This window comes from Natator depressus, chromosome 1, assembly GCF_965152275.1.
Source record: "Natator depressus isolate rNatDep1 chromosome 1, rNatDep2.hap1, whole genome shotgun sequence".
NCBI lineage: Eukaryota > Metazoa > Chordata > Testudines > Cheloniidae > Natator > Natator depressus.
The window spans coordinates 54504685-54528983 of record NC_134234.1 but is presented as its reverse complement, the minus strand read 5'-3'; the positions used below and the strand labels follow the sequence as shown (position 1 = coordinate 54528983).

At 41.0% G+C, this 24299-nt stretch overlaps 1 protein-coding gene across 1 annotated transcript in view; it reads right to left on the bottom strand.

Annotated features, from left to right (window-relative positions):
* Positions 1–24299, bottom strand: part of COG6 (component of oligomeric golgi complex 6) — a 105599-nt gene that overhangs the window by 7429 nt on the left and 73871 nt on the right. The window contains exons 14-18 of the mRNA XM_074960086.1: positions 12252–12383; positions 11305–11472; positions 6646–6753; positions 5609–5662; positions 2145–2224 (exon numbers count right to left, since the gene is read on the bottom strand). Of these exons, the coding sequence (XP_074816187.1) occupies positions 2145–2224; positions 5609–5662; positions 6646–6753; positions 11305–11472; positions 12252–12383 (542 nt within the window). The remainder of the gene's footprint in view (positions 1–2144; positions 2225–5608; positions 5663–6645; positions 6754–11304; positions 11473–12251; positions 12384–24299) is intronic.

Genomic DNA, 24299 nt, shown 5'->3' with positions numbered 1-24299 from the left:
TCCATAAGGCTCCAGATTTCTACTGGGGGAGGTCTTGTTTGTCTCTTTCTGGGGAGGGGGGAGGCTGTTGCATACTTGTCTGTCTAGCTCCCCATGAACTGAGATCACTGAGGTTGTCTCCTGACCCTGTCTGTCATTGCTGTGGTGCTGTTCCTCTGATTCCTGTCACAGCTCCCATCATGGAATTCCACTGTTGCACAGAGGGGCTGTAAGGCACTCTACACAATTTTCTCCAGGAACTGAGGGTGACAGCTATGGCAGGAGCAACCTAGCTGAGACTAGAGAGACTAGGAACGTCCGTGGATAGAACATCTTGCTGTACTTCCTCTAAGTCTCCTTGTTTCTCCAGGAGATTCCAACTCCCAACTGGGATCCCATGAGAGGGCACCTACATTTTATAAGTCTGCATGACCTCAGCTGGCCTCCTTTTTGGCCCTCTCCAAATGCAGGCCAAGCAGGTGGTAAGTAGCGAAAATTGCTGCTGACTGACTAGAAACTGCACCCATAATTCGTCTGTACTAAAACATCCTATTACTTTTGTTACTTAGCCTCTAATAAAAAGGCCAATGAGCTGATAGGCATAGAGACTGAAATACTTTATAGAGGTGGTCACTCTGTAAAACGGAGGCACTTTAGCGTGCAGAAGCTTGCATTGCCACAGCCCAGGTCTCTTAAAAAAACCCAACACATCAGGCAGGCAGAACTCCTGTGATGCCAAACAAGGAAGAGCGAGCACTAATCAGCAGGCCTCATCAACATTGCTAGCAGCAAGAAAGCAGGGGAGGGAAATGCTAGTGATTCTTAAACTTTATGGTGGCAAAAATAATTTTTCAGTCACATATACAACCATTTTAGTGACAAGACAGTGTCCTGTGTAATGCATAGAAACACATGGACAGTTAATGTTGCTGATACTGCTGACTTCTGTAGTATTAAAACAATAAATTTAATGTCATATTAACAGTTTTTCATATGATACTATATAATCGGTGTATTTTCACAAAGTGCCAAAAATAGTGGCAAGAGACCTTTTGATCACTGTAGCATATCTAATTTTTTGAATGTAAGTGTTATACAATGTCTTCATGAGCTTCACATTTAATTGGAAAGAAATTCTTGGCATATTCTAGCCTTAGGGTTGATTATGCCCATATTTGTCATATCTTAAAATAGATTCATGAAAACAAGAGGAGAGATATATAATAAAATCCTCACTTTAATACTTCAAAGTAGAAGTCAAAAAATTCTGCAAAAAATAATTGCAGCACTATATTAAATGAGACAAGAATATCAATATTCTACAATACAGTGCCACAAAGTTGTAGAATTCTGTAAAGTAGATATAGAAATAGGGATAAAAGAAAAATCTTTTATGGAGGCTTACAAAATAATTAAAAATTTCCAACAGAGACGAAAAACTGGTGATGATACAGGGAACATGTTCTAAATAGATTAGTGTGATTCACAGGTTCGCCAAGGCCAGAAGGGATCATTGTGATAATCCAAAAAGAAAAGGAGTACTTGTGGCACCTTAGAGACTAACCAATTTATTTGAGCATAAGCTTTCGTGAGCTACAGCTCACTTCATAGCTCACGAAAGCTTATGCTCAAATAAATTGGTTAGTCTCTAAGGTGCCACTAGTACTCCTTTTCTTTTTGCGAATACAGACTAACACGGCTGCTACTCTGAAACCTGTGATAATCCAGTCTACCCTCTGGTATAATATAGGCCAGAGAACTTCCTCAAAATAATTCCTAGAGCATATTTTTTAGAAAATCATCCAATTTTGATTTCAAAATTGTCAGTGATGGAGAATCCATCACAACCCTTGGCAAATTGTTCCAATGATTAACTACTCTCACCGTTAAAAAATTTATGCCTTATTTCCAATCCGTATTTGTCATGTCAGTGTGTCCATGGACTCCGGAGTAGCTACTTTAGAAAGTTATAAAATTACTCCTTATTAATTACTTGCTCAAGAAAGCGTAACCAAAACAAATTAAAGTAGAACCTAAAAGCATATCTGAATAGCATTTACAATAGAATAATTCCACTTCTAACATACTCTGCTATATTCCACTCAAGTCTGTACTTTTGCACATTAAAAAGGTACAGAACATAGAAATTCAGTCAAAACACTTACTTCACGGTAGCACTTAGAAGGAAATTCAGTTGTGGCATTAACAGATTATCAGGAGCAGACAGGTAACGATCAAACTGAACCTAGAAGAAGTAATAAAAAGTAAGAGCTTTGCAACATACACCATACCAAAGCACCAAGAACATGCTACAGACCTCTCCATGCAAATTTCCTCTAAAATAGAGTCCCCCTCTGAAAAGTGACTATGTTAAAATGGCACCTTCTTACTCAGCCAATTAGCTCCTATATACACACACACATACTATGTTAGTTGTATTAGCCCTACAGATACAATATAGCTATGAGAGAATGAACTGATTTTTTTTCTCACTAATTAACTAACAACATTAACAACTATGGTGCATTTGCAGAAACGCTTTTACAATCCCACTGAACACAACTGAGTTGCACTGGTGTTAATTAACAGCAACATTTGAGGAAAAAAAGGGTTACACAAACACAACCGAGGGCAGATTTTAGTCTGCAGAATCTTTATTAATAGTGACAATGCATGAATCAAAATATACAGCATGACCTACACAACCCAGTTTGAGTTTTTTAAGGCTAGAACTCAGGAAAAAAAATTCTTTTCTCATTTATGAACTCAGCAAGTTTCATATGGAAATCACTGAATCCAAGTAGCTGTGGATAGTCAGTCACCTTTTCAGCAAACTGTACTGTAAAGGTTTACTGAGAAGATTGACAGTTCATTTAGAGCTAGCTGTTGAACTGTGAGATTGCATCTGTGTCACTTAACTTTTGCATGTTGTTTAAGATGAAAAGCAATAACTGATAATTTGTTTTTAAATCTACAGTGTAATGAAACTTAACACCCCCCAAAAACAAACACAAAATCAACTGTGACATATGCCCAGTACCTAACTTTTGAGCTTCACTGAACTACTTGCATAAAATGAAAGCTTTACTTTTCCCTATCATTTATAACTATAATCCCTGTATTTCAAAGCACTCAGGCAAAAGAAATCTCAGTGATTAGAACTCATTAGAATTAATATTTGCTCTCAGCAATTCAAAATGTTTCACAGTGTAACATTATAAGTAAAATTTTGTTTCTCAAGGCTTAGAAACTTGAGTCTTACTACCAGTTCACAAATAATTTTATATTTGTACTACTTCAGTAGATCAAAGGCCCACTACTAGAAACAACAAAAGTATTCCAAAACACAATTTAATGGATTTTTAAATTTAAATACAAGTGTCTCAGAAGAGTGTGATGGTTTCTATTATGTGAGGCAAGATTAATGTAATTCAACAAGTTGTGACTAGGGATGTCAAGCGATTAAAAAAATTAATTGTGATTAATAGCACTGTTATACAATAGAATGCCATTTATTTACATATTTTTGGATATTTTCTACATTTTCAAATACACTGATTTCAATTACAACACAGAATATAAAATATACAGTGCTCACTTTATATTATTTTTTATTACAAATACTTGCACTGTAAAAAACAAAAGAAACAGTATTTTTCAATTCACCTAAGTACTGTAGTGCATTCTTTATCATGAAAGTTGAACTTAAAAATGTAGAATTACGTACAAAAAAAATAACTGCACTCAAAAATAAAACAATGTAAAACTTCAGAGCCTACAAGTCCACTCAGTCCTACTTCATGTTCAGCCAATCGCTCAAACAAGCTTGTTTACATATGCAGCAGATAATGCTGCCTGCTTCTTGTTTACGTCACCTGAAAGTAAAAACAGGTGTTCACATGGCACTGTCATAGCCGGCATCACAAGATGTTTACGTGACAGATGCACTAACGATTCATATGTCCCTTCATGCTTCAACCACCATTCCAGAAGACATGCATCCATGCCGACGACAGGCTCTGCTCGATAATGAACCAAAGCGGTGTGGACGAATGCACGTTCATTTTCATTATGAGAGTCAGATGCCATCAGCATAAGGTTGATTTTCTTTTTTGGTGGTTGGGTTCTGAAGTTACCGCATCTGACTGTTGCTCTTTTAACTCTTCTGAAAGCGTGTTCCACACCTCTTCCCTCTCAGATTTTGGAAGACACTTCAGATTCTTAGATCTTGGGGAGTGCTGTGGCCATCTTTAGAAATCTCACATTGGTACCTTCTTTGTGTTTTGTCAGATCTGCAGTGAAAGCGTTCTTAAAATGAACAACATGTGCTGGGTTACCATCCAAGACTGCTATAACATGAAATATTATGGCAGAGTGCGGGTAAAACAGAGCAGGAGACATACAATTCTCACCCAAGCAGTTCAGTCACAAATTTAATTTACCCCTACTTTTTTTTTTTTTTTTTTTTTTAATTGAGCACCATCAGCTTGGAAGCATGTCCTCTGGAATGGTGTCCGAAGCATGAAGGGGCATACAAATGTTTAGCATATGTGGCACTAAATACCTTGCAATGCCAGCTACAAACATGCCATGCGAACGCCTGTTCTCGCTTTCTGGTGATATTGTAAAGAAGAAGTGGGCAGTATTACCTCCTGTAAACGTAAACAAATTTGTTTTTCTGAGTGATTGGCTGAACAAGAAGTAGGACTGAGTGGACTTGTAGGTTCTAAAGTTTTACATTCTTTTGTTTTTGAGTGCAGTTATGTAACAAAAATAATCTACATTTGTAAGTTGCACTTTCATGATAAAGAGATTGCACTACAGTACTTGTATGAGGTGAATTGAAAAATACTATATCTTTTGTTTATCATTTTCACATTATATGATTATTTTTTATTACAAATATTTGCAAAGTGAATATTGTATACTTTGTATTGTGTGTTGTAATTAAACAATTTATTTGAAAATGTAGAAATATGTCCAAAAATATTAAATAAATTTCAATTGGTATTCTATTGTTTAACAGTCCGATTAAAAGTGTGATTAATCGCGATTTTTTTTTAGTTAATTGCGTGAGTTAACTGCGATTAATCAACAGCCTTAGTTATGACCCAACACAACATTACAAAATTTCTTTGTGACATGATTGCTATGGGAAACAGTTGAAAAATACTGTCAATTCTTGAAGTCCCTGAATTAGTTTTGTAATAACACACGTTACCATCTGTATCAAAATACCCCCATTTTATTCTTGAATAATTTCTGTATAAGATAAATGTTCATTTTTCTTTTCCAAACAGTATAATTGATTTGTTAAGACCTACAGCTAGATGAAAACATAGTTAAAGGGTTGCAGGACGAAAACGAAATGCACAATTTGTCTTAATTCTGTTAGAAGTTCCTTCTGTCATCTACAACTTTAATTCACTTTATTATGCATGGTTTTTAGAATGTTTTTTTACCTCAGAGTCTGATGAATGGATTGAAAAATGTTTATAGAAATACAGATATTAAGCTCCAAAGACAAAACACAGACTTTTTGATAAATATTTTTGCTTATAACTTGGATAGTATTCCTTTAAAAGTCATAGCAACAACACAGCTGAACATGAAATTGCAAAAAGCTCACCATTGCAGCTTTCAGTGACACTGAATCCAAGCTAGGCAAGTTTGCCAGGGGCCCCTAAAAATAGGTAATCAAATGAAGCAGCATTTTAAACAAGTGGATAAAATGTGAAAATAATCCTAGATTAAGATTTTATTGTAATCCAAGGCTAGACTGTAAACTCTTTGGGGCAGGGACCATGTCTGACTACCTGTTATGACTGTCAACAACTACACCTGTAGGTACAGGAAAACGGTAATAATATTAAAGTAATACATTCACTAAAACAGACCATTTATCATTTCCTATCACTTCTTTAAATTAAAAATAACTAAAACTGAGCTCCTCATCTGTCCTCCCAACCACCTCCTCCTCCCTTTTCATTACCACAGACATCATCATTACAATCTCCACCATTCTGCTGTATTACAAATTGTTTCATGGAATCAATATAATTTAGAACAGAGTTTGAAAATAGGCTTAGAATAGAAATGGGCCTCTGATGACCAAGAAATCAAATTTAGCATCTTAATGGGGATTGCCATGTTTAAAAATGCTTGTTTAACATTATTTCCCCATTATGTTGGGGCATTCACACAAACACACACACACACACACACACACACCCACCCACCCCCCTCAAAAATCAATCCCTCTACTGGTTTAGGAAACAAGAAACCTAACTCTAGGTATCCTCCTCTACAGAACAATACACTAACTACCCTCTCTTCAAACACATGCTCAATTTATCACTTTTAATCATGGGAAGCTATTCAGAGAATTTTGAGTTCACTGCAGTTAAAAGACACAGGACAAAAATCTAGCTGAAGAGAAAAAGGAATTTAATAATACCTGTAGTATAACAAATTAGCTACATAAAAAGATGAGTGAACAGGAGCTAAGATTGCAGGTTCTCAAAGGATAGTAAAATCTTATTTGTGTCACGCTAGTTCTGACGGTCTTGAAGTTAGGATAGCCACAGAGAACAGATAGCATCACACTTTCAACAGTTTCAGGCAAAACGAAGTACTCAATTGGCTGCTGAAAAAGTAAATACTTACCTGCTCTGGTTTGTGCTGCTGCACAGATTTGTATATGCAACTTAGACCGGCTCTAGTTAATACACAGGAAGCTTGTTCATTTATTAGCGTATCCAAGTGTGCTTCAATCTGAAATTTGGAGGGGAAGAGATACTTAAAAGAAACATTAAATAAAAGTTGTTCTTAATTACAAAGTGACAGCTTAGTAGTCATCCAGAAAATCAACTCAGAATAAAAGGAGAATGAGCACCTAAGAATTCAAATCACATGCACTACAGAAAGCCAAGGTTTAATTTGTAAAGCCAATTTGGATCTTGATTATTTTGCATTACCAGGGAGCTCAGTGAAGCAAGATGTTTTGCCAAAAGCTGAGGTCCCAATCCTGCAGTAAGCTCCACAAAGGAAGAACCTGTGCACAGATGAAACCACACTAACTTCAGCAGGGCTTGACTTGGACACATGGGTCTGCCCACATTGTAATACTGTCGCCTAAATGCTCAAATCTGAAAAATCCATAGCCATAAAAGACAAAAACTAATGCCTAAAATTAAAACTTCAAAAAGTTATAGTAAAATATCAAAACTAGAATGATATAATTCATTGAAACTACATGAAAGAAATCAAATTCTTGCTGAAAATGCTGAAGAGTGCAAGACAAGATCAAACAAAAAATAAAATGAAACCATTAAGATTTCATGAAGAGAATAAAACTGAAACCTAAACCATGTTAGGCAATCAGTATAGGATTCAAAAGGCATAATTTACTTTATTTTAAAGAAAGAGAAAGTTAACTACAAGCACCTATTCAAAAATTAGGCAATGAAGAGCTGTATAACTGTCAGCTGTGCTTTTATCATCTTCAGAAAAAGCTTCCTTATTACTTCTGAGACATCAAAAATGCCATATATTCATAAAATAATTTTACAATTTTTGTACAACTGCAACTTTGCTGGAGATAAAAACAAAGAACCCAAATCCAGTCGATTTAACGCAAAGGAGCAGCAATTTTCTCCTTCAGGTTTGAGTGGCCTTAGACAGAAGTGAAAAAATATACTTTTTTTTAAAAATACATAATCCTCCATTCGCTTTATTTCTCTCCTGGTCTACACAAGAAACAAAAAACTTCTGTTACAGCACAAAGAGTCCAATTTAATTTAATAGATATAGTAGATACAGAACCTTTATTAGGTATCCTACAAATCTTTGATATCTCCAGAGAAGGATCATCATTTTCTAATGAATTTATGGAAACTAGAATATAATAAAATATATCTTTCCAGCCTGATCTCTAAGGAAAACCTAATATTTGAATATGGTGATTTCAATAATTTTCAAAGGTCTCAATTTTCCTATTCAGTAAATTATTTTTGATGAATACCCCCAATAAATGTTTCTGTTCTACACTAGTCTATCTCAAAATCAGTAACCTTCTTTTGCATGACCTCAAGACATCCCTTCCAATTTAGTTTTAACTGTGAAATGTTTACAGAAAGTGAATCCGGGTTAGTAGCAAATGTTTCCCACTTAGTCTCTAGATTTTGAATAGCAGAATAAATGGATTCCAGAAGTATCTTAAAAAAAACCACACTATTAGTTTGGTTTTAGACAATCTGCATTTTTTTTATTAGTTAAATGGCCAGCTTCAAGTGCCACAGTTTCTACTGCTAATGACATAGCGGTGATAATGAAGAGGAGCAAGAGATAACCTCCACAACCCTCTGAAATATTACAGGAGAGTCACTAATTAAAAACTTGTCCAAAGAAACCCCCTATAATTGTGCTTCCTGTTGGGAAACATTTTAAAGAACAAAATCAGGACATGGGATGCAGTGCAAAATTGTTGCGGGCATAAGGAATCTATACCAGTGGTTCCCAAACTTGTTCTGCCACTTGTGCAAGGAAAGCCCCTGGCGGGCCGGGCCAGTTTGTTCACCTGCCGCGTCCGCAGGGTCAGCCAACCGTGGCTCCCACTGGCTGCGGTTCGCTGCTCCAGGCCAATGGGAGCTGCTGGAAGCGGCGGCCAGTATGTCCCTCAGCCCGCGCCACTTCCAGCAGCTCCCATTGGCCTGGAGCAGTGAACCACGGCCCCTGGGAGACGCGATTGGCCGAACCTGCGGACACGGCAGGTAAACAAACCGGCCCAGCCCGCCAGGGGCTTTCCCTGCACAAGCGGCGGAACAAATTTGGGAACCACTGATCTATACATCTGAAGATGGATTATGCCAAATGTGTCCCAAAATTAACAATCCAAAAAGCATATATTTTTAAATGTCTTAGTGAACTGTGGCTAGTGTTAACATTATTTATTACTTCAAAATATTACAATATGTAAAACATTATTTTGGCATGTTAAGTAAAAACAAGCACGGGGGAAAAAACGTAACATCTAATCCTACCATGGATATAGACCCATGTTCAGGGAAACAGAATTTGATTACTCATAATCATAGTTTAAGGCCAGAAAGGATCACCAGATTGTCTAGTCTGACCTCCAGAATATCACAGGCCACCAGCACCACCAAGCACCTGCTCAGTAAACTCAAAAATCAAAATTAGACCGAAGTATTACAGCCCACAGAAGACTAGACTATTATATACCACAGACAGAGAATGGGAGGGACTGAGGTGCACCAGTGCCCAATTTCCCCCGCAGGGAAATGATTAAGTGAGATATACCCCCATAGTCCTGGCAAATGATCCACATCCATATGCTGCAGAAGATGATGAAAACCCCTCAAGTCACTGCCAATCTGGCCTGGGGGAAAAACTCCTTCCTGTCCCTACATATGGCGACCAGTTAAATCCTGAGCATGTGAGCAAGAACCAGCCAGCCAAGCACCTGAAAGAGAGAATGCTTGGTGCCAGCTCAGAGCCCTAGCTCTCCCTGTCCAATCTCTAGCCATGGTCATCCTGACGCCTCAGAGTAAGGAGATTAAAAACAAAACAAAACACTGACTGATGTTCATACTTTGATCATTACTCCTGGGGGAATTCTATGCCAAAAAGTCAAACATTCTGCATCAAAAAATAAAATTCTGTGCACAATATTTTAAAATTCTGCATATTCTATTTGTCAAAATATCACAATATAATCACACAAGTTTCAGTTATTTTGGTAATTTATTTCAAAATACCTGTCAGCAAGTATGTCTGTAACAATACAGACAACAAAAAAGATACAGGAATTTTTTTTTGACAAATAGATTCCTTACTAGGCATATTAATATAGAACTCATAGTAATAATTCATTTAAACTACAACACAGAACCATATTACTTGCACCTCTCAGAAGCAGTGCAAAGGCTTGGGGGTGTCAGGGGTAATGGAGGAACTGAGGGAGAGGGAAGTAATTGTTGGGAAGGAGCCTGGGTGTGAACTTGGGAGGGTTATTGGGTATAGGTGGGAAAAGTAAGGAATGGGTGCTTTTGAGGGGGGCAGGCAGGGATTGTTAGGGTGCTTCCTCCATGCAGACCCTGGCTGACCCCTAGCCTCTCCCATTCAGTCAGCCACATATGTCCCTGTCCCCATGTGTCCCTGCACCACATGTTCTTGCACCCCCTGTCCACTAGTCTCTCCACTCCCACTCAGACACCCCTCCCTCCATCCCCTCCCTGTCCCATGTGTCTTGTGCCCCCACTCAGTCACCTTCCTTCTCCATGCACCCCTGTCCCCATGTGTTCCTGCACCCCCTCAGCCAGCCTCCTCCACCCGTCCCCATGTGTCTGTGCCCCCACTCAGCAACTCCCTTCTCCCATGTGGTCCTGCACCTCCCCCCCGTCCTCATGTGTCCCTGCACCCCCTCAGCCAGCCCCCTCCCCTCAACTCCATGCGACTTTGCAATCCCTGTCCCCATGTGTCCCTGTGCCCCCACTCAGCCACCCCCTTCTCCCCTGTGGCCCTGCACCCCTTCCTCCCCCCTGTGGCCCTGCGCCTCCACTCCCATTCAGCCTCTGCCCCAGTCTGTTCTGCCCCACTAGCCCTTATGAGCCTCTGTCTGTGACCCCCCCCCCCCCCGCAACATCCCCAAGCTGTCTGTCTCCTCATATCCCCTGTCTCCTGACTTGGTCCGGCAGGTGCTGTGAAGAAGGCACTGCAGGCTCTCTCTCTTCTCTACCGGGCTGGAAGTGGGCAAAAGGCGGAACTGCAGCAACTTTCCAGCAAGGCTATTTTCTGCGATAAAATTAAAAATATCCATGGCACATTAATTATGCACGCATGCAATGGCTCAGAATTCCCCCAGGAGTAGATAATTAGGGATATTGCATATTGGTGTTTACACTTCCATTTGTTTTAACTATCTCAGATCGTTTGTCTTAAAAAATGAGTGACTGGAATAATAGATACTTTCACTTATATTGGTTTACTTTCCGATAAAAACCACAGGTCAAAATTTTCAAACCTGGGTGCCTGAAATGTGGCTCCTAAAATCAATATTTAGGTGCCTAAATAAAAGAGGTTTAATTTTCAAAGATGCTATGTACTTTCAGCTGTCACTGATCTCAGTGGAAGTGGGGCTGCTCAGCACCTATGAAAATAATGCCTCATTTAGGTGCCTATATATGGATTTAGAAGCCTAACTTTAGGCACCCAAGTTTGAAAACGTTGGTTATGTCTGCTATTCACAGCTTACCAGCTACAAAACAATATGCAATTACCTTTGCACTTATTCTTGATGCTTACCTGAAATTGTAACATTTCCAGACGTTTGTCAGTGAATTCAAAGAGAGCCAGGGTAGTCTTCATCATATAAAGTGAATTCACCATGAAGGTTGCCATGTCAGCTGTGCCTAAATTACTAGCAGATACTGTACATAGCTGTAATAATGGATCTAGCACACAAGACAGAACCTAAACGGGCAATATGAACAAGAGGGAAAAAAATGTTTCATGAAACTTTAGACTTGCGGGGTAATGACCATTTTGCCTTTATCATCTATTTATTTCCCAAAACAAAATAAAAAGAAATGAGAGGTCCCCTATTGAGATCTAGTGGAAAATAGCTCTTGACCAGCAGGTGATCAGCTACCAGACTAGTGGTGTGATATAAGAACCTGAAAGGAACAGATTTTACCCACGCAGGACATGGAGCAACTTAGAAGAGAAGATTGGTGGTTCATAGAATCATAAAAATGATGGGTGGGAGGGGCCTCAAGAGGTCACCTAGTCCATATGCCCACACTGGGGCAGGACCAAACATATGTGCATAGTATATATATGTAATTTAAGAAAAATAACTATCAATAGGATAACAGAATGTGGATATTGTCATAGGACATTCCATGCTGTAATGTAATTATCGATTTTATTAGCCACAGTGTTATCAGTATTAAAATCGGGGGTGGAGGGGGTGGGAGGAAGCCTATAAACAATTGTAGACAAAAACCATAAGAATGGCCATACTGGGTCAGACCAAAGGTCCATCTAGCCCGGTATCCTTTCTTCCGACAGTGGCCAATGCCAGGTGCCCCAGAGGGAATGAACGGAACAGGTAATCATCAAGTGATCCATCCCCTGTCACCCATTCCCAACTTCTGGCAAACCAAATTCATGCCTCTTCAGTATTTTTTATATTGAGACCAAATTATGTGCATATTTCTCTGTGTTCAAATGAACTCTACAAACTATACCTGTACAAAGTCAGCTTGACGCGCATCCAATGGCACAACAGATGAGTCATGGGATGCCAGAACCTCACGTAGCAATGCGAGTGTTTGATTCAGTGCAGAGCTTGGGCCAAGATCAGGTGGTGGGAGTTCAACCTAGACAACAGATGGTTTATTCCCTATTTGCGTTATATTCACAGGAAATAATAAGCAGTATGTATCCATGTTAGTAGGTACCAATCAGCTACTGGTAAAGTCACACACAGTCAAGCAGAGATGGAGTTCAATATTTTGACACTGGACAGATCTATAACTTATTCCAAAATATACTTGCCTATGACTTGCAGCGTTACAATATCACTTACTGACAATAAAGAAAACCAACCAACATCTCAGTCATATCTAGCATTAAATTTAATATTCAGCAACATGCATCATGGCTGCTTCAGAAATTGGCAAAATTAAAATCTGTAGTGGCTTGTAAAATGTAGAGGAAAATATAAACTTCTTAAGTCATTTTATTGAAGTTTGGAGTGCTGGAAGTGAGTCAACAGCCCATTGTGCTATTTATACAGCCCTTCATAATGGACAAATAATTTAGACACATTGCACAGTTTCCAGAAAGAAAAGTAATCAGAGGAACAGAGGCTATCAAGTGAACAAAATCCTGCAATGAGTGCGCCACAAATCCCCCACAGAGGCTGGGATAACAGAACTTTCTTGAATAAAATCAGAACCAAAAAGGGGAGTGTTCTGGTTAAGAAAGGACAATTTTCCTCTCCCTTGGATCTTGCGCAGAAGCAGCCTGTGCCTGGTCCTAGTAATCACAACTTTGTTCAGGGCATGTGAAAGTTATTCACATAAAGGTCAGCAAAATATGTTGGGTGTTGCAAGTGTCAGCATCCTTGCTGGGAGTGCCTGTATGAACTAGTGCCACAGAATCCCTCCACTACAGTGGGTCAAGGGAACACACACTGGCAGGTGTAGAATTGGGGAGAATGTGTCGAAGTTTATATAGTGCAAAAGCATCACAGTTATAGGACTGCAGGCATTTAACACCAAACAATGAATGTGCAAGGAACACCAGAAACCACACAATATGAGGGCTCAAACTACTAAAGGTGCCCAAAATCTAATGACACCAGTCCAGAAAGCCAATGAGGCAATGATATGCCAATAACTCTGACTATGGTTCTAAACTGCTCCACCAGCACTGATACACCAAATTCAAGAAGGCATGGAGAAGACAGATGCTGAACTGTTTCTTCAGGATAGGAACCCTGTGGAAGTTCAAGAAAGGTCCCCTGGCAATACATTATTCTGAGAGTGCTGATGCACTGAACACAGGAGGCGCTGGGAAAGGCCTTGTTGCTCAACCAATCTGTTGGCTCTGACATACAAAAGCTGAGGTGGCATGGGAAGGACTCCCTGACACTGAGCTCCTGTATAGGCTCTTGTCCTTAGGAGGCATTGTTTGGTATTGAGTGGGGATGGAAAGATCCACACAACTGATGCACTGTGGAGAAGATCCCTTGCTACCAAACTTTGCCATAAGTGTCAATGCTTCAAGCCTGGTCTGGGGAACGAAGACAACTTCCCAATGCCTATACTCTCCACAGGCCAAGATTTACTTATCCTCAGGCACCAAGCTGAGGATCTACATGTGTTACCGATGTACAATATTACAGCTCCTAAGGAGCCAAATCAGAAGCAGGAAAGAAGCAGAAAAAGGATTCCAGCAAGAACTGAAACTGTGTTGGTTGAATCTGCTGGGAACTTTTATTGGCTGACCACAGAACTGGAGCCTCAGAGACACTGGAAGCATGCTGACTAGTGCAGTGCTCTTGAACAAGCTGACATGTGCCACATAGGGTCAAAAATCTTAAGAGCAAGGGGTTTTCCATCATAACTTATACTGAATGCATGAGGACCAAAGAGCGAGAATCCTGAACTCATGGTATCTTGAGAAAAAACACACTTTGGTAGCTCTATGTCCTAATGACACTTTTTACTTACTAATATAAAGTGGGGGCACATCAGTACTCAAGATCAAGAATTGCTCAAAATGTGATTCTGTTCTCTCCACAGACTACTAGACATAGAACGTAAATCTATCAAAACAGGCAGCACTGCATCCATATTGTGAGACTTGACATTTCAGTTTAATCTAGACAGTCATTCTGCATTATTTCCCTCACCACAGCAAAAGTACATTTCCAATTCAGCATTAGCAAGTGGTATAAAAGAGCCCTAAGTCAAATGTATAGAGCATAGAAGGGAATAAATGGTCTAATCATCTGGAATTCAGCATGTGAACAGTAACTAACAAAAACTGAGACGATCTTTAAAAAGAAAGCAGTTCCAGGAATCTAAGCTGCAATTTATTTAAAATCTCTGGATAAACAGTTTAAGACTTCTGGACTACCCCAAACAAATTAAGTTATCAAGGGAGCATTATAATCAAAATTATATTTTAACCAGATCAGATTCATTTCTAGTTCTCACACAAAAATAGTCTAAATTAAAAAAGGGTTCATTTGGATTACAAAAAATAAGTTTAGTAATTACTTACTGGTATTCCTAAAAAGTTTTTAAAGTGATTTTTAATTGCTTTATAAATTAATTTTATTTCATTTATATACTTAATGAATATTCAATATCCTCTGAAACAGGCATAACAATCAAGAGACTTAAGATCTTACAGTAGTTCCTTTAAAATACATAATTCAAGCAATAATGAAGAAATAGGGGAAACTGTTAAACAATCTAGAAACAATAAAACAATAAGCACATTTTACTTTTACAAACAAGTATTCTCAAGTGTGCATGCCAGGTGATGTGCACTGAATCCTTAGCAAATGGCATACTGTAAGCTCAACAAACTTTCTAGTGCTATAATCTTCCCTGAAAACCATAACATTTTCAGAAACAGTTTCAGTGTGCTGATACATGCACATAAGCACAATCCAATGAACTGGTAAAAAAGTAGGGATGTGAATAGAATAGAAGCCCCCCCACCCCCTTTCGGTTTTGAAACACAATAATAAAAAACTGGATGATTAAAAACATAACCCTGTGATCCCTCTTAATTAAAAAAAAAAAAGACATTCACCACTAACTTAAAATCAACAAAAAGTTCCAGTATAAATGTTTAGCTGATTGTCTGCATTTTTAAACTTTTACAGAGGTAATGAAAATTAGTTACAACTAAATAAAACACTTTATTTTATGGAAATTGTTTTGAGTATATAGTTATGTCATCAATTTTGCAATTTTTTAAAATCAATGTAGAATTGATTTGAATCACAGGAAATGCTACACTGGATCAGACCAGTGGTCCATGTATGAGATGCATGTTGTATTAATTTAAATGGAATATATGGGCCAAAGGTGTTAACATTATCTAGTCACTGTCCAACATTAAACTGTGTTAAACGAGGTCCATGGTTTGGTATACAGAGACCTCCGATCTCTTAATGCCATGGCAAACACTCCCTTAAAAAAAAATTTTAACTCTGTATTTAAAAAAAAAAAAGGGGGGGGGGGAGAAAACCAGTTAAAGCATTTGAAATGTAAAGTATTAGGAAAGGCTTTCATTTAACAACATCCCTTATCCTTTAGCTGGAGTTTTTAGAAAGAAATCCCCCCTCTCTTCCCCTTGTTGACAGTCTCACATGGTAACAAAGATGGTAATATCTGGCCTTCTGGTGAAAAGAGAGGGGGTTAGCTGAGACAGACTGGAGCTGCTGTTGTTGTTAAAGTCTGATCCCATTTCATTCCACATGGTGTTTGGGATTCAGCTGGAGCATAGAAGAGGTAATATCATCTGGGTCCCTCTTTCTGGCCCAGTTTGGTCAGGACATCTCTCAGGATCAGGATGACGAAGGCCCAGGGTCCCAGGAGATGGTGGGGGTGGCAGCCATGATGATGAAGCTCCCTCCAATAGCCAATTTCTCTCCCAAAGACTCTTTCTTTCAGGACCCACAAAGAGAATGGTGAGAAATATAGTCTACCCCCTCATCATTTTGTCCACCAACTAGGCCTAGTTTCTGACACACCAATTTTGGTTCACTGATTTCTGGTCCACTCTTTCCTTGTTTACCAAGTATGGTCTTAACACAGTTCTTGAGTTATATCAGTAGGCCTTTTAGTTTGGACTAATACAGTCTGTCTCCCTTTCTTGTCTTTTCCCATAAATATTTATTATAGATCATTGTGACATCTTATGAACTTTTACATACAGCTGAGCCCACAATTAGGGTAAATTACTGTGCCCAATTATCACAACAGGAAACAGAACCAGATGCCTCAGAGGAATGTGAAAAACACCCTGTAGGGACAATTATGGAATAACCTGCCAATAAAGTGAGCCTTCCTCCTAACATGAGGCAGTAGCAGCTGGTTTAATCCCATTAACCATTTTTAACACTTTTAACTCCCCTAACTCTTAAAAATATTTTATTTGCATATATTACCATATGAATATTTTTATCCGTTTTTAGACTTAAGTTTATTGAATATCTTATTGTAGGATTATGAGAAAGAGTAGAGTTTTTATACTATACTCTCAAGAATAGTAGAGCTTCCTATTCAAAAACCAGTCGGAGAACACCTCAACCTCCCTGGTCACTCAATTACAGACCTAAAAGTCGCAATACTCCAACAAAAAAAACTTCAAAAACAGACTCCAGTGAGAAACTGCAGAATTGGAATTAATTTTCAAACTGGACACCATTAAATTAGGCTTGAATAAAGACTGGGAGTGGATGGGTCATTACACAAAGTAAAAACTATTTCCCCATGCTAATTTTCCCCCTACTGTTACTCACACCTTCCTGTCAACTGTTGGAAATGGGCCATCCTGATTATCACTACAAAAGTTTTTTTTCTCCTGATAATAGCTCACCTTAATTGATTAGTCTTGTTATAGTTGGTACAGCAACACCCATTTTTTCATGTTCTCTGTGTGTGTCTATATATATCTTCCTACTCTATTTTCCACTGCATTCATCTGATGAAGTGGGTTTTAGCTCACGAAAGCTTATGCCCAAATAAATTTGTTAGTCTCTACGGTGCCACAAGTACTCCTCGTTCTTTTTGCTGATACAGACTAACACGGCTACCACTCTGAAACCATTCATTATTTTGTATACCTCTGTCATAACACCCCTTATTTCCTCTGTAAATAGTCCCAGTCCTCTTGCATTTGAAAGTGTTTCCAGATTCCTTGTCATTCTCTTTGCCTCTCACAATACCCCTCTATTTCTGTTATATCAATTTTTGAGATGAGATACACAGAATACCGTGTTAAATTTTAGTTAAGGGAACACAAAATGATTTATATATTGGAATTATAATATTTTCTGTATTATTTTCTCTCCCACTGTTTACACATACTAACATTTTGTTTGCTTTTTGGACTACTACCACCACACACTGAGCAGAGATCTTCATTCAGCTGGTCATAATGATGCCCAGGTCTTTAACCTGAGTTTACAGTTACTTTAGAACCCAGGAAGATGTATGAAGAGCATAATCTATTCCTTCTAGTGTGCATTATCTTGCATATGTCAATATTGATTTTCAATCAATATCTTGCTGCCCATTCACCTAGCTTTGTTAAGTTCTTTTCAAATTCCTGATAACCTTGTCTAGTCTTAACTAACTGAAACAATCTTTTCATCTACAAGTTTTGCCACCTCACTCATTTTCCCATCATTGATAAGTATATTAAATACCACCAATCCTAGAACCTATCTTTGGGATACCACTCAACATTTTGCCTTGCTGAAAACTGACAGAACATAGGCATAAACTATCTTACTTGATCCTGTAGTAAAACTATTCTGAATTTGTGATAGAAGCACTTTATACCAAGAATTATGACTCCTTTACAGAATCACTCAAAGAGAAGATAAGGGATATGGGGAAGCAAGTACTTATCAAACTACAAATATCATCAGCAAAAGGAAACCAGAAGGATACTAGCCAGTATGATGGTGGGCAGTTTCTTCTGGCAAAGCACAAGGTTGTGTACAATTTTTATATTTTATGAAAATAAAGCCCCAAATCTTAGTCCCTTTAAGGCCCCTTTCCATACAGCTTGCTTGTTATCCACTAAATAAAGGTGAAACCCAAAAGTAAATCAAATGATCTGGAGGATGGTGTGGATTGCACCCTCAGCAAGTTCGCAGATGACACTAAACTGGGAGGAGAGGTAGATATGCTGGAGGGTAGGGATAGGATACAGAGGGACCTAGACAAATTGGAGGATTGGGCCAAAAGAAATCTGATGAGGTTCAACAAGGACAAGTGCAGAGTCCTGCACTTAGGACGGAAGAATCCAATGCACCGCTACAGACTAGGGACCAAATGGCTTGGCAGCAGTTCTGCAGAAAAGGACCTAGGGGTTACAGTGGACGAGAAGCTGGATATGAGTCAACAGTGTGCTCTTGTTGCCAAGAAGGCCAATGGCATTTTGGGATGTATAAGTAGGGGCATTGCCAGCAGATCGAGGGACGTGATCGTTCCCCTCTATTTGACACTGGTGAGCCTCATCTGGAGTACTGTGTCCAATTTTGGGCCCCACACTACAAGAAGGATGTGGAAAAATTGGAAAACGTCCAGCGGAGGGCAACAAAAATGATTAGGGGACTGGAACACATGAGTTATGAGGAGAGGCTGAGGGAACTGGGGATGTTTAGTCTGCGGAAGAGAAGAATGAAGGGGGATTTGATAGCTGCTTTCAACTACCTGAAAGGGGGTTCCAAAGAGGATGGCTCTAGACTGTTCTCAGTGGTAGCAGATGACACAACAAAGAGTAATGGTCTCAAGTTGCAGTGGGGGAGATTTAGGTTGGATATTAGGAAAAACTTTTTCACTAGGAGGGTGGTGAAACACTGGAATGCGTTACCTAGGGAGGTGGTGGAATCTCCTTCCTTAGAAGTTTTTCAGGTCAGGCTTGACAAAGCCCTGGCTGAGATGATTTAGTTGGGGATTGGTCCTGCTTTGAGCAGGGGGTTGGACTAGATGACCTCCTGAGGTCCCTTCCAACCCTGATATTCCATGATATAAGGAGGGATGGACCTGCTGCTGCTCCCATTTTTCTCAACCATAGAGTCTAAAAGGACAAGGACTCTGTAGCAGAGGGGAAAGGAGGAGATAATGGAGCAAAATATCTTGAACACCAGAAGCGCAGCAAGATTTTAAAAGGTTTTGTAAAAGAGGACTGCAGCTATAAATTCTATGTCTCTGCCTGGGGGGACGGAGCAGCAGGCATAACAAAGGGATTTTTCTTTTTTGAGCTGGAGTTTTCTCTACCTAAAGGCAGGGTAGTTAACCTCCTGCAGGGAAATTCACAGACCTGAAGAGGTTGGGTTTTGTTTTTTTTAGCTAAGAGCAGCTAGAGGGGTTTTCTGTCTATTTGCCTGGAGACAAAGGTGTTGGCTTTTTTTTTTTAAAAGGATTTTTCTGTAGGCTGAGAATAGCTATCAGAGAACATAAGTATCAGGTTAAAGCACAGCAAAATTTTACAAGCCAGGGTTTGTTTTTTGTGGTTTTCTTTCTAACTCTTGGGTGTATAGTTAAAAACAGAGAGGCTAAGATGACAGAAACCAAGGCACAACACAAATTGGAGTTAACCAGACTGGAGGTAGCGAAAGAGGCAGAAAAAGCCCTAGAGGCTGCCCACAGGAGAGCCATGGAGGCAAGGGAAAAAGAAATGGAGGCAAGGGACAAAGAACCAGAGGAGAAGGAAAAAGAGAGGAAGCATGCACTGGAGATGGAGAAGACAAAGGCTCAGCAGAATATACCAACAAACCCTAGCAATCCTTCTCCAGGTACCATTTCCCATCCCAGAAAGTTCCCCACCTACAAGGCAGGCAATGATACCGAGGCCTTCTTAGAAAACTTCGAAAGGGCCTGCCTTGGGTACAGCATTTCTACAGACCAATACATGGTAGAGCTGAGGCTGCAGCTCAGTGGACCCTTAGCCAAGGTGGTGGCTGAAATGCCTAAGGAACACATGAACAAGTATGAACTGTTTAAAACCCAGGCGAGAGTCAAAATGGGGCTAACACCCGAGCATTCCCGTCGGTGGTTCAGAGCCCGAAGGTGGAAACCAGACGTGTCATTTACCCGACACGCCTACCACATTGTGAAACATTGGGATGCCTGGATATCAGAAGCAAGTGTTAAATCTCCAGAAGATTTGCCCTTCCTAATGGAAATGGAGCTGTTCTTAGAGGGTGTTCCTGAGGAAATAGAAAGATACATCCTAGATGGGAAGCCCAAAACTGTAATTGAGGCGGGGGAGATTGGAGCCAAATGGGTGGAAGTGGCAGAAAAGAAAAAAACTGGTCGCAGTTGGAGCGGATACCAGAAGGGACAACCTCAGACCACACCCTACTACCGGGGGCAGCCCAAGGCCCCACCTACCCCCCAAGGAACCCTCCAGACACCTTATCGTCCCGCCACACCGTTCTCCACCAACCCACCTCGTCCCAGTGACCTGTCAGCTGGACGATGTTTTAAATGTAACGAGCTGGGGCATGTAAAGGCCAACTGCCCCAAGAACCCCAACAGATTACAGTTCATTGCACTGGAATCACACCAGAGGTCCTCAGGCTCAGATACCTCCCAGATACCCTTGGAGCGGAGGGAAACTGAGTGAGGGCGGGAAGAAGGATACCACGTGGAGGGACGTCAGAGCACAAAGTGTCAGCTATCCATGCTTCCTTAGTGGACCCCAATTTAATTGACCCAGAGGTCCAAGTGACGATTCAACCCTTCAAGTCAAACTCTTTTGACTTGCCTACAGCCAAGCTGCCGGTCCAGTACAAGGGCTGGTCAGGAACATGGACTTTTGCAGTCTATGACGATTATCCCATCCCCATGCTGTTGGGGGAAGACTTGGCCAATCATGTGAAGCTAGCCAAGAGGGTGGGAATGGTCACCCGCAGCCAGGCTAAGCAAGCTGTCACACCTAGCTCTGTTCCAGAAACTTCTACCAGGACCCGGTCAGAGGTGATGGAACCGGACCCCATGCCAACATCTGCAACAGCAGTAGTGGATCCAGTCACAGAGACCCAGACAGAGCCAGTCCCAGAACCGGAACCAGCAGAACAACCAGCACCAGAACCATTGCCAGCACTGAATCCAGTACTTGCAACCCCAATACCAGAGGGCCCCACCGAACCTGCACTGGCAGCAGCAGATAACCCTACACAAGAGGCTCAGCCGGAGCCTGAATCCCAACATAGTGCACCAGCAGAGAACAGTTCACAGTCAACGGAAACAGCCCCGTCACCTGCATCGCTTCCAGAGGACCAAGCCCAGGTCCACAATCCAACGAGGAACTGATGTCTCCAGCATCAAGGGAACAGTTCCAGACCGAACAGGAAGCAGATGAAAGCCTCCAGAGAGCTTGGACGGCGGCACGGAGCAACCCACTGCCTCTCAGCTCTTCTAATCGATCCAGGTTTGTTGTAGAAAGAGGACTTTTATACAAGGAAACTCTTTCTGGTGGACACCAGGAAGACTGGCATCCTCAGAGATAGTTGGTAGTTCCAACTAAATACCGGGCCAAGCTCTTGAGCTTAGCCTACGATCACCCTAGTGGCCATGCTGGGGTGAACAGAACCAAAGACCATTTGGGAAAGTTGTTCCACTGGGAGAGAATGGGCAAGGATATTTCTACTTATGTCCGGTCTTGTGAGGTGTGCCAAAGAGTGGGAAAACCCCAAGACCAGGTCAAAGCCCCTTTCCAGCCACTCCCCATCATTGAAGTTCCCTTTCAGCGAGTAGCTGTGGATATTCTGGGTCCTTTTCTGAAAAAGACACCCAGAGGAAAGCAGTACATACTGACTTTCATGGATTTTGCCACCCGATGGCCGGAAGCAGTAGCTCTACGCAACACCAGGGCTAAAAGTGTGTGCCAGGCACTAACAGACATTTTTGCCAGGATAGGTTGGCCCTCCAACATCCTCACAGATGCAAGAACTATGGAAAGCCTTTGGGAAGCCCATGGGGTGAATCACTTGGTTGCCACCCCCTTACCATCATCAAACAAATGGCCTGGTGGAGAAGTTTAATGGAACTTTGGGGGCCATGATACGTAAATTCGTAAATGAGCACTCCAATGATTGGGACCTAGTGTTGCAGCAGTTGCTCTTTGCCTACAGAGCTGTACCACATCCCAGTTTAGGGTTTTCACCATTTGAACTTGTATATGGCTGCGAGGTTAAGGGGCCATTACAATTGGTGAAGCAGCAATGGGAGGGGTTTATACTTTCTCCAGGAACTAACATTCTGGACTTTGTAACCAACCTACAAAACACCCTCCGAATCTCTTTAGCCCTTGCTAAAGAAAACCTACAGGATGCTCAAAAAGAGCAAAAAGCCTGGTATGATAAACATGCCAGAGAGCGTTCCTTCAAATTAGGGGACAAGGTCATGGTCTTAAAGGCGCTCCAGGCCCATAAAATGGAAGCGTCGTGGGAAGGGCCATTCACGGACCAAGAACGCCTGGGAGCTGTTAATTATCTCATAGCATTCCCCACCTCCAACCAAAAGCTTAAGGTGTACCATATTAATTCTCTAAAGCCCTTTTATTCCAGAGAATTAAAGGTTTGTCAGTTTACAGCCCAGGGAGGAGATGACGCTGAGTGGCCTGAAGGTGTCTACTACGAAGGGAAAAGTGATGGTAGCGTGAACCTCTCCATGACCCTTGGGCGTATGCAGTGACAGCAGATCAAGGAGCTGTGCACTAGCGACGTGCCGACGTTCTCAGCCACCCCAGGACTGACTGACTGACTGAACAGGCATACCACTCCATTGACACAGGTAATGCTCACCCAATTAAAGCCCAACCTTATCAGGTGTCTCCTCAAGCTAAAACTGCTATAGAACAGGACATCCAGGGTATGCTACACATGGGTGTAATCCGCCCCTCTGGCAGTGCATGGCCATCTCCAGTGGTTCTAGTTCCCAAACCTGATGGGGAGATACGTTTTTGCGTGGACTACCATAATCTAAATGCTGTAACTCACCCAGACAACCTAATGCCACGCACAGATGAACTATTGGAGAAACTGGGACGAGCCCAGTTCATCTCTACCTTGGACTTAACCAAGGGGTACTGGCAGGTACCGCTAGATAAATCCACCAAGGAAAGGTCAGCCTTCACCACACATGTCGGGTTGTATGAATTTAATGTGCTCCCTTTCAGGCTGCGGAATGTACCCGCCACCTTCCAAAGACTCGTAGATGGTCCCCTAGCGGGATTGGGAGAATATGCAGTCGCCTACCTTGACAATGTGGCCATATTTTCGGATTCTTGGGCAGAACACCTGGAACATCTACAAAAAGTCTTTGAGCGCATAAGGGAGGCAGGACTAACTGTTAAGGCTAAGTAGTGTCAAATAGGCCTAAAGAGAGTGACTTACCCTGGACACCAGGTGGGTCAAGGAACTATCAACCCCCTACAGGCCAAAGTGGATGCTATCCAAAAGTGGCCTGTCCCAAAGTCAAAGAAACAGGTCCAATCCTTCTTAGGCTTGGCCGGATATTACAGGCGATTTGTACCACAATACAGCCAAATTGCACCCCACTGACAGACCTAACCAAAAAGAAACAGCCAAATGCAGTTCAGTGGACTGTAGAGTGTCAGAAGGCCTTTAACCAGCTTAAAGCGACACTCATGTCTGACTCTGTGCTAAGGGCCCCAGACTTTGACAAACCGTTCCTAGTAACCACAGATGCGTCCGACTGTGGTGTGGGAGCAGTCTTAATGCAGGAAGGATCGAAACAAGAGTTCCATCCTGTCGTGTTTCTCAGCAAGCTGTCTGAGAGGGAAAGCCACTGGTCAATCAGTGAAAAGGAATGTTACGCCATTGTCTACGCTCTGGAAAAGCTACGCCCATACGTTTAGGGACGCCGTTTCCACCTGCAGACTGACCATGCTGCGCTACAGTGGCTTCATACCGCCATGGGAAATAACAAAAAACTTATTCGGTGGAGTTTAGCTCTCCAAAATTTTGATTTTGACATACAACACATCTCAGGAGCTTCTAA